Here is a 12,094-nt window from a genome sequence, read left to right on the forward strand (position 1 = left end):
AAACTGATCCGTGACTACAAGCAAAGAGAACAATTAGAAAGCTTTGCCAATAGACCGGGTGAGAAGGTGATAAGTGCCTGAATTTGAGTGGGAGTGGAGTTGGTAGATTTGAGAAAAGTGAACACTTTTGGTAACTAATTGAATTGGGACAGTGAAAAGAAAAGAATGAAGGGTGACTCAGATTGTAAACTAAGATAACTGGAAAGATGATGGTATCCTTTCAATCAGTTAATAATCATTCGTTAGGGACCTATAACTTTGCAAGCTCTGTTAGGTGTCAAGAATACAAATATATAAACAGTAAAAAGATCTTGGGTCTTAAGGAGCTTTCATTTCTACCATGGAAGAGAGAGAACAAGGATTCTCTTCTTTCTGAAAATATATTTATATGTATGTATGTATGTACATATTTATATATGTAGAGAGAGAGTAGTTAAATGATAGTTTGGCAGGGGACACTAGCCTCTAGAAATCTCTGGAAAGAAGACTTCATGGTGCTTGAGCTGTGCTTTGAGGGAAGAAAAGAATTCTGTGACTAGGAGGGAGGACATTCTGGGTGTTAAAAGATAGAATATTGTATGTAAATAAAGATTATAGAAAAGGTTGGATTGGCTGTGTAGAAAGGAGAAGTCGTAAAGATAGGTTGATACTAGAAATAGGAAAGTTTAGAGAAGGAATGGGTTTAGACATAATATGAAGGATTTCTATTGTACACATACTGAATTTGAGATGCCTTTGTGACATCCATTAGGAAGTTGGAAGTGTAAACTTTGAGATTTAGGAGTCAGAAAACCAAGGGCCAAGATAGGCCCTTGGGGAACACAACTAGAGGGCTGACCTTGACCAAAAGAGCTACTTCTATCTCAGAGAATTCAGCAGGGAAGACATAAAGCATAATGATTCTCTCATTAAAGTAGGAGAAAAGTTCTGAGAACCATTAGTGGTGACAGAGGATTAATTCCTCTTAAAGAATAGAAAAGTTAAAGAAGAGGAATAGGTTTGAAAGAACCATTTTCTGAAGTAGAGTAGAATCAAGAAGGAATAAAAGGATTTCCATGGAGCATAGACAGTCCTGTGGAAATTAGATAATGTGAATTGTACAACTTCCTCCAGGAGCATTCAGTGACATGCTTATTCCAGGGTTAAGGATAGGCATGGTGAATGATAGAAAGTCGTAGGAGCAAATAATACCTGGGTAGAAGATAATACTTGTTTGAAGTAGTAAACTAAAAGATTAATATTGTAGAGAAAGAAGGATCATCATGATAAGGAGAAAGAATAAATAAGTTTAGGAAGTCAGAAGGAGAATGGATATGAGGTTAGGATCAAAATGGTAAATTTTAGAGTTAAAGGTTTTAGCAAGAAAGAAAGATTGCTGTTTAATTATACTTCATATAAACTTCAAAGATCAATGATTACGTTGGTGTTTTTGACACCTTAATTGACAATGAGTTATTGCCAACAACTGTGGCAATGGTATTCCTATCTAAGTTGTTTGAGTCATTTAAGAAGTCTCTAAACTCAAATATTTTTTTAGAATGCTAAAAATTTTCAGTGTAGTAGCATCTGCTAGACTGTCTTCCTAGCTGGAATAACCTTTGAAAAACCAAGTAACAAGTTAGAAAGGAACATAATTTAGTGACTACCAAAAAGTTTACCCTGCTACTTTGTAGTCTTCTTTATGCTCCTTATCTGTGTAGCAAAACTTTTTTTTTTTTTTTTTTGGTATAGCAGTGTTGGACTTTTTCAATCTAGATCAGATGATCTTGAATCCAAATGAGTGGAATACAAGTTTAATGAAGTATTAACTGTTTTCTGAAGATTAGGGAATGAGGATATACTAGATGGAATATTAAAAAAAAAAAAAATCTGACTTTTTCCAGGAGGCTTAGCATCTCTACTTGCCATTTCTAGTTCTGGTTGAACATTCTCTCAAATTGATAGATACATTGGAACAGAAAGGGGGAATCAATAGACTACTTGACATTTCTAGCCACTACCTTTTATAACTGCATTGTTTTCCAATGTTTGAGGTCCAATCTACCTAGTAATATTGTTTGTTTCCAGTCTTTCTTGATATTATCCATTGGTCTTCCTTTTCTTATTACCTATCTCTAAATTTGGGGACTCAATATATACCTGAATATCATAGCTAATACAATGGCCTCTTAATTTGTCAGTCCTGTCTACTATAATAAGTGTTTTGTTCAACTCAGCCATTAGAGATAATTATATCTTAGGTCTCGCCATTTTCTAATTCTTGTTCTCTTGCCTCTTTTATCTTGAACTATAAAACTTCCTGCCTTCATCCTAATCTATTGTTTTCTTATTATCCCAATCTAACCCTGTTATGTTTTTTCCTCCTCCCTTTGTATGACCTCCAGTCTTTCTAAACCTCGTTTTTCCATCATTTTATCATTCTTGCTCTGATACTACTTTATTTCCTTCACAATGTTGCTCCTGTGACCAATTCAACCTTATACTGGCCTCTCTCCATGTATCTTTTATCCCTCTTTCCTTACTCACATTGTCCCTATATATTAACCCACCTCCAGCCTTCTCTGTTACAACCCTCCCTCACACAAGTTTTATTATCTGTCTCAACTGAATTCTTGCTATGATATTGAACTACTTTTAAGTTTGGGGCACTCCTTTGATTGGCTCCCTTATCTTATTCTTGTTTAAAAATGTTCCTTCTTTCAAGTCCTTACTATACCACTTCGCCTTCTTTTTTCTGTAGAAAGTCCCAACTCTTGCTTTGCTTGAAAGAGTAGTTAACAACCTCTTATTAATCAATGTGCTAGACTCTATGCTAGCCAAGGGCTAGTGAGATGTGGACAAAAATGAAACAATCCCTGCTCCTAGCAAGCTTGTATTTTCTTGTGGAATGACATATACACATTTTTATATGTTTCTTGGTAGCAAAAGCTTTTTAATCAAAAGTGTTTATTGTGTGTGGTAATTATGTTTTAGGAACTCGATACAAAGTCAGAAGTGAAACAGTCCTTGCTCAGAGAGTCTACACCTAATATAGATATGTATAAAATCCATTCAAAACCATGAACAGATACATGTCAGTTGGACGTGCCTTAAGTCAGAAATTTGAGTTGTCTCTTAAAATTTTTGGCCTGTTGTACTACAATTATTTTTAAGACCATTTTATTTTTTTTCTTTACAGTTTTAGTTGAATTATGTATTTATTCTTATAACTAAAAATTCTTTTATATTAATTTCAGGATTAGAATGGCTGAATACAGAGGGTTCCATTTTTGTCTATAAGGATCTTTGTGGAAAAGTAGTAGTGCTGGATTTCTTTACTTACTGCTGCATCAACTGCATCCACCTGTTACCCGATCTTCATGCATTAGAACACAAATACACTGATAAAGGTATTGTACTTCAATTAGTTACTAAGAAAATTTCCTGACAAGTGTAAAGGAAGCATAATTGAGTCATTTATTTGTGGATGACTAAACATTTGTCAAGAGTTCAATGGTTCTTAAAGTAATTTTTGATCTCTGCTAATCTAAAAAGAGCACTCTATATTCTCATTAAAACTTTTCATAAAGGGTTAAGTTTAATTACTGTGATCTAATTAAGAGGACCAACATTTTAGAGCATCATTTCATCCTACCTTGTAGATGATTCCAAGATCAGTATAGCTTTTGTTTTCCTACTATATGCTCAAACTTATTTTTAAATATTTTTAAATTAAAATATATAACCACTTATAACTTTTGTTCTTGACTACATTATGGTACAATTTTTAATTCAGTGTTATTGTTGCCTTCTTAAATATAATTTGGCACAGATTGTAAAAACTATAAAATATTATAAGTTACCTTTTCTTTGGTCATAGCCATATATAAAATGTGTTTTGTGAAACCCAATATTTCTCAGTGTGGTGATCTTCCCTGGCTTGTGAATAGATATTCAACAACATGCAAAATACTTGAGAAAACCTCACAGAATGGAGTAAAGGAAGATTCTGAGTAATAGGAAAGTTGGAGGAAATGTACCAAAAGGAAAAGTAGCTTATACAACTTAAATTAATTGAATTATTTAGATGATAGGGAATTGCAGTTTATTATGATTTGTAAATTAACAATAATGGAAAGAATGTTGGACCCCAATTAGAAGATTGAGTTCTACTTTTGACTATGGTATTCTAGATTTATGACTTTGGGATGATTCTATCATCTGTAAAATGGGGGTTGGATTAAATTATTTCTAAGGGTTCTTCCAATTCTAAAAGTCAATAATTCATTATGGAATGTAATTTTGATATTTATTTTTTTTTTGGTGATTGAGTATTTTATGGTTCCTGAAGGATCCTTTTGATGAATATCTATTACATACTATTATATATCTATTGAATATATAAGAAATGTCCCCCCCCTCCCCACTAATGCTAGAGTAATACCTAGGAATTGTTTATTTTAAACCTTTACTTTCAGATTTTTCTTCTATCATTGGCTTCTTGATTGATAAAAATATAATTTCAGAGAAAAAATTTCAATTTATTTTTAATGGGGCTCCCTATTACCTCCAGGATCAAAAACAAACTCCTCTGGCATTTAAAGCTCTTTGAAACCTAGATACAACTTACCTTTCAAAATGTTTTCATTATTCTCCTTTGTATATTTGGTATCCAAACTGACCTTCTTGCTATTCCTTACTATTGACAGTCCCTGTCCTGTCTTTGTGCGTTTGCATACAGGTTGTCCCTTTTGCCTCCCTGAGTGTTTTTTATTCCTGTAATTGTATAGGCTGTTTCTTATGCCCAGAATGCACCCTTTTCTTATCTTAACTGTAAGTTCCTTGAGGGAAAGGATTATTTCACTTGAATTTAGTGTTTAATGTCAGGTATATAGTAACCTGACTAATTGATTCAAATAGTTTTTATTTAACTAAAGAGAAGAAAGAAAAAAAGAAAGTTTATAATACTTAAGAAAGCATTGTCTCTGGAAAGTCAAATTTACATAAAAATGAATGGCATCTTAAAAGTTTAGAGGAAAAAAGATGAGGATTTGCAGAAAAAATTAGGAACTGCTTATATATTGATTTCATATCATTTTGGAGTATGTAGTCATCACTATACTTTGCAAAAATAGGTGGGAAGATAGGTTTCTTGAGGAATTTGAAGTAAACTTTTGCTTAAAGGGTAACTGATACTTAAATCATATTCAAACCACTTCTTAGTCCTTCATGTGTTAAAATTATAATTTTATTTGGCTATTCAAGGAATTCAATTTATACCATAATTGTTTTTAAGCAAATATATTTGGACAATAGAAATATCAAAAAAAAATTTACCTCTATTAATTATATCTTAAAACACCAACTTGTAAGTAAGTAGTCATTATTGAGAACTTATTGGCTGTTTGCTAGACATTTTACAAATATTTTGTTCCTTATTCTGTGTTTGTGAAATAGACTAGATAAGGGAAAATCAGAAAGAGTGAAATTTAGTTAACTCAGTATTTGATTTAACTTAAAAGTATAAATTGCTAAATAAAGTAATTTAGATTTATATTAGAACTAGAAAGCAGTTTTTCTACCATATTCCTTAACAAATTCAAAATGTATGTGACCTGAATATTAAAAATGAAAAATTAGAAGAGAAGCAAATCATATTCCTAGCAATGGAATACATCCTTTCTTACCTCTGCCACTTAGAATCCTTGATTTTACAAGGCCTAGCTTATGCCACCTGATAGATGAAATCTTTCCTGATCTCCTCCCCCCATTCTGCCCTGTGCCCCACTAGATCCTAATGTCTCCCTTTAAAATATCTTCTGTTCATTTTGTACATATTTTGTATTTATAAGATAAATTTCTTGCCAAACAAGGAAAAAAAGCAATGGATAAAATAGATAATTTTGATTACATAAAAAAGAAAGTCAGTCTATAGGATTAAGGATCTACTATATCCTACCAATAGATGTAGCTAAGTGCACAGTAGATAGAATGTTGATCCTGGAGTCAGGAACATTCATCTTCCTGAGTTCAAATCTGGATTCAGACTGTACCCCATTTGCCTCTGTTTCCTGATCTATAGAATGAGCCGGAGAAGGAAATGAAACTCCATTATCTTTGCCAAGAAAACCCCAAGTGGGGAATGAAATCAGACATGACTGAAAACAACTGAATAGTAGCAATAAATGTAATCAACATTGTTATAGATACTGGTGTTATTATGAATGCTAAGAATGAAATACTTTCTGTTCATTGAGCTTGGAGAAAACAAATACATATAAAAATATGTACTACAAAACATAAAGTTACTTAATAAACACACATAGATGTTAAATACAAGATGGTTTGGGAGGAAAAGCATTAATAGTTTGGGATTCAGGAAAGGCTTTGCAGAACATGATGCCGCTTCTGCATCTTTAAGAAAGAGACGAACTGAGAAAGTAGTAAGAAAGGAATGTGTTGAAGGCAAGGAGGACAGTTTTTGTGAACAAAAATATACACACACACAAATTAATACATTTAAGGTAAGAAGAAAAAAAATCTTTGTATCAAATATCTCTTATAAGGGTTCAGTTATCCAAGTTATGAAGACAATTAATAGAAATATATAAGACCAAAAGCCATTGATCAGTAGATAAGTGATCAAAGGATGTGAATAGTTTTCAAAAGAATTACAAATTGTAATTAATCTTTGTGGTTCAGATTCAATTAATTTCTCTTTTTATATTAGCACTACCCACTCCAGCCCCATATTCTATCCTCCCCAAATTTCTAGGTTTGCCCCAGCCTCCCACCCCTTCCTCTTAATTAACACTCTTTCCAGTGTGCCCTGTTCTCATTTTAATAAACCTTCCTTCATCTCAATCATCACATTCTTTCCATCTTGTACTTAGTTACACCATTCTATAGTATTGTGTGAAACTTCTCTCACATATCTTGCATGTGGGTCCAGGAAGGATGAGCAGCTTTTATTCTTTGCTGCTACTTTTGAACCATTCTTTTAACATTCACTTCAACTCTATCCCAACTTCTTAAACTGTGGTTTGTGACCCTATATGGAATCTTGTAACTGAATATAGGGGTTGTGAAATTGTGGTTTGTTATCAATAAATATTTGGTTTGTATATCTATAATATCTGTATAAACAGGGTCATATAAAAATTTCTCAGACAAAAAGGAAGCGTGAGTAGAAGAAGTTTAAGAAGTCCTGAATAATATCACTTTCTCTATATCTGGTCCTAATTATCTCCTAGCTCACAGATTTTTCTTTTTTGAGTTCAATACCTGGATTACAGTATTCCTCTTTGTCTCAATACCTACTTATATTTGGAGCATTCAATATATATAGGCTCACTTCCTCTCAGTATTTTAGTAAGATGGCACAGAAACTAAAAAGCCTCTAGCAGGAAAGTATAATAATTCTATTTCTAATGATGAGAAGATTATAAATTTATATTAAGAGAAAAAGTTACACCTAAAGTTTATCACATGTAATTTCTTTGGGTTTTTACTAAATAAATTCTGCTTTCTTTGGATCACAATGCCTTTTCACATCATTATCTGATATGATGTTTCTTATCTGCAGTAGAACTATTTCTGTTCTTGAAGTGGCATTCCCTAGACTATTTAAAATTCCAGTGGATATTCAATCTGTGTTATCAGTAAGCCAAAAATGGTCAGCTGTGTGAGGAAGTACTTATTAATTCAAAAATAGCCTGAACAAGCATTAACTTTATAACTAACCTTCCTTCTCTGAAAAATAAAGCTTTAAAACCATGTACATATTCTTACAGGAATTAATCACAATCATCTTTATTGTGAGGATAAAAGGAAATTTACAAATTTTAAAAGGCTTAGCTACCAAATTATAGTATTGGATGGTTCTAATGTTGAAAGATTTTTTAAGTTGCATGTGTTACTGCTCAAATTTATAATAATTCAACAAGTATTTATAGCAAACTGACCTGTACCTACTTTTTTAAATACTATCCAGTCACCCCCCAAAAATGTTCTTTGTGAGGATATAATGATTCTATATAATTGCCTAATTCCCACAATTAACTTGTCAACCATTGCTAGAGCAAAAAGTAGTTTACTAAATGCAGTTTATTCCTGTTTTTATAAAAGCAAATCTCTTTTGGCAAATAAATTAAGAGCCTCCTTTTTAAAAGGGATTTGCAAAGCATTTATACCTGTGAGTATTTTAATTGGCTAGATTGAACAAAATATAACTAAAAACAACTTGCATTTTGGTTGGGAAAAATGTTTAATTGCCAAATGAATGATTAAAAAAAAAACTGCTATGGAATAAAAGTTTGAATGCTAATATTGAATAAATACTTTTATTTCTGCTGAGTGAATACAGGTATCTATATATAGTAAAACAACATGACAAACATTTTTGTTAAATATATAACACAAGATATAGATATTTTAATATAATAATATATTTCTAAAATATAGAGAGGTTTTGTAGGGAGGAGGCAAAGATTTGAATAATGCAAGTCTTTTCCTAGAGTACAGTTGTGGAAAAATGCCAAGGTGCCAGTGTCTTTTCTAGGTCCTGTTCTGAATTGGTTAGAGGAGGCCTTGATCAGTCCCACTAAACCAGAATATTGGATGCATTGCCATATCTTTCTCCTCTCACTTACTGTTCTTCTTTCTCGCTAATCTGTCTCTCTTTTCCCCTTTGCCTTTAATAGTTGGAGGAAATAAGAATTATTTTTCTAATTATTGTTTCAACTACAGAAAAGAAGAAAGATAGGACAATGATTACATACTCTGTACTTCTCTGCCTTCCTATCACAGAAATAATCTTTTCTCTTACTACTCCTATAACATCTTGATGGTAGAAACCACTTCATAAGATGACTCATCAGCTTCCAGGACCCTACTTTTCCAAAAGCAACTTATTTGTAGTTTATGAATGAAAAGTCAGTTTATTTATATAGAAAAATAGAATAATCCTTAAAATTTGATTTTTCAGGAGCATAGTCTAATCATCTTTATTTTCTTAAATAATTACATGCCATTTCAGTTTTTTAGAACTCTAAAAACAGATACCTAAAATAGGAAAGTTGAAATAGGAAAACTTAGCCAGCTTATAGAATACTTTAAACTGACAACATAGTTAAAATCGAATGTATTATGGTAGCAAAGGATTGGAGAAAAAAAGTAGATGCCCATCAATCAGAAAATGGCATATTTTGTTACACAAATAACAATATTATTATGGGGCAAGAAATAAGGAATGTGATGAATACAAAGAAGCATGAAAAGATTTGCATGAAATGATATAAATTGAAGTAAACAGAGCCAACAGAACAATATATACATTATGACTATAGTAATGTAAACAAAACCACAAAAATTAAAAAGTGAATATTGAGAATTTATAAAGAGCAAACAAGGATTGAAAGAAGAAATAGAAGACATCCCACCCCATCCCCTTGCAGCAGTGAGATATCCGCAATTGTATATTAAAAATATGTTAATACTTTTTTCAACATATCGAAGATATATCCTGATTTTTTCCCTTTTTTATCTTGAAAATATTATTTATGATGGGAGGGTTCTTTGGGAGGGGGAAAATATTTATTTCACAATAATGTAAAAAAACAAAAGACATCAACTTATTTTTAAATAAAAAATCTTATATAATTTTTGTGAAATTCTTGTGTGATCTCCATTACTTATATTCTTCCATGATTTAAACCCATTCATCTTTATGCAAGTATCTTCATTGAAAATACTTGACTAGATTAATTACTGAACTTGCAAAAAAGCCCTTGGCCAGTGGTTAGATAGTATGTTCATCTTGAGTCTTCTGAAATCATAGTTGGTCATTGTATTCATCAGAGTTGGATTCTGCCCACCTTACTCTTTATTTGTACATTTCGAGGTCTTTTCAGATTTTCCTGAAACCGTCCTTTGTAATTTTTTTTTAGCATGCATTCATTCATATACACAACTTGTTCTGTCATTTCTTTTGTGATGGATACTCCCTCAGTAAACTGCTATAAATATTTTTATGCATGCATCCTTAGAGTTTGTTTTGCTTAAGACCAGTGCCTCCTTTAATCTATCCTTTATTTTACCCTTTCCTTCTGTCAAGCATTTAGCTTAATTTTTGTATCCTTGTTCCTTATCTTGCATAATGTACATTGTGATAATAATTAAAATATATAAAGATTTAATTCAATAAGATTTATTGTATCTACTCTACAGGCCACTAAATTAGGTACTGGGAATACAAAGACAAAAAACAATCCTTGCTTTTAAAATACTTCCATTCTATTAGATAATACATTATATTGATGGAAGTAATTGGAAGGTAGTTTGGGGATGGTGAGAACACAAACCCCTGAAAGGTTATAAGGATCAGGATTTTGTGGTATCCTTATAGGGCAGATGAGGGAGCCCATAGGCCTTAATGTCCTAATCAGCAACAGGAAAAGGAATGCTAAAGTTTGTGATTGGAGATCATTTGGAATGGCCACTGTGGCCAGTTTCAGTGTCAGGAGAGATTTAAAAGAATTTCCATATAACAAAGATCCAGTTGAGATTCATAAACAGTTTGTCATGATTTATTCTAATCATCTTTATTTTCTTAAATAATTACATGCCATTTCAGTTTTTTAGAACTCTGAAAACAGATACCTAAAATAGGAAAGTTGAAATGTTATATAAAATTTAGCCAGCTTATAGAATACTTTAAATTGACAATACAGTTAAAATAGAATGTATTATGGTAGCAAAGGATTGGAGTTTGTCATGAACTTTCTGAGTTGGCAGTTGCATGTGACTTTCTCCAGTGTCATTTGGTAACAATTGAGTAAGAATGGAGAATTTAGATGATGGAGGTAACTCAGAATTGGGATTTAGCTATGTCTGAATGGTTGAAGGACATGGGGGCAAGAGATGCAAGGATAGATAATGGCATACTATATAATGGAGATAAGGTGAAGTATATGAAGAGGTTAAATAAAGGGTTAATGGACTGATCAGGGAGGATTATTGGGATAAAGATCATAGTGAGAGTGAAAAACAGATTAGGAAGACAAATGGAGAAACTGAAGACCAAGAGTTATGATTAAGGAGAAGATTTTCAAATTAGGAAAGCCCATTTAGGAGAGATGGTGAAATCTAAGGTGTGATCCCTCTAGTGATATAGGTGGGATTTAGATTCAGTTCATCACAGATAAGAATATTTAAGAACTGGAAGGGCAGCATGACAATGGTAATGGCAGAAGCTAAAAGTGGCTTTGAGGATCCAAGAATGTGCCTAATTCTTCCCCTGCATCATGGGTCAGGTAGTTTTCAGTATTTGAGAAAGTAACCATGAATACAGTGTCTTAAGGAGAGCCATATGTTTGAAGTTTGAAAGTAGGAGGAAGGAAGTGTAAGGATAAAAAGGAGTTTTGTGTTTTGGGGGGTTGTGTTGTCCATTTACTTTCATGTGATAGTATGGACAAAAGGAATTCTTCATCCACTTGACTGGATATTAGTAAGTTAAATTTTGAGGGTTGAAATAATTTTGAAGGCTTGACAGTTTAGAGCTCAGTGCAAACTGCACAATTCCCTCTTCAAACAGGAAAATTTGAAGGACTTTACCAATTAGAGAGGATCCATTGGCAGAGGTCCTCCATGATACCTTTAATTGATTCCTTCCTCTTTGCCTTACTTTTTTTTTTTTTTTTTTTTGAGGCTGGGGTTAAGTGACTTGCCCAGGGTCACACAGCTAGGAAGTGTTAAGTGTCTGAGACCAGATTTGAATTTAGGTCCTCCTGAATTCAAGGCTGGTGCTCTATCCACTGTGCCACCTAGCTGCCCCCTACCTTACTTTTATTTAGCATAGATCATAATTTCCTTATAGGAGAGATAGGCGCTGGTTCCCTACATTATTAAGTCAGCCACAGTCCAGTGAGTAAACAGAAAATTGGGTGATACTCTTCTGATTAGACCTCTCAGACTTCAGGAGTCTATGTTTGTCAATGAGACACACTATAACTTCCTCTTCAACTTTAGCCATTATTTGACTCACCACGGAGAAAATTTTGTAAGAGCATCTGTTCCCAAAAGATTTGTTAATCAAAGTATCATGGGCATGGTTCAG

The 12,094-nt window shown here is 32.7% G+C and overlaps 1 protein-coding gene across 1 annotated transcript in view; it reads left to right on the forward strand.

The window, feature by feature from the left end:
- NHLRC2 (NHL repeat containing 2) overlaps positions 1-12,094 on the forward strand; it is a 72,389-nt gene that overhangs the window by 3,151 nt on the left and 57,144 nt on the right. The window contains exon 2 of the mRNA XM_074295659.1: positions 3,237-3,389. Coding sequence (XP_074151760.1) covers positions 3,237-3,389 — 153 coding nt within the window. The remainder of the gene's footprint in view (positions 1-3,236; positions 3,390-12,094) is intronic.

The sequence above is a fragment of the Sminthopsis crassicaudata genome, chromosome 2 (genome assembly GCF_048593235.1).
Source record: "Sminthopsis crassicaudata isolate SCR6 chromosome 2, ASM4859323v1, whole genome shotgun sequence".
Lineage (NCBI taxonomy): Eukaryota > Metazoa > Chordata > Mammalia > Dasyuromorphia > Dasyuridae > Sminthopsis > Sminthopsis crassicaudata.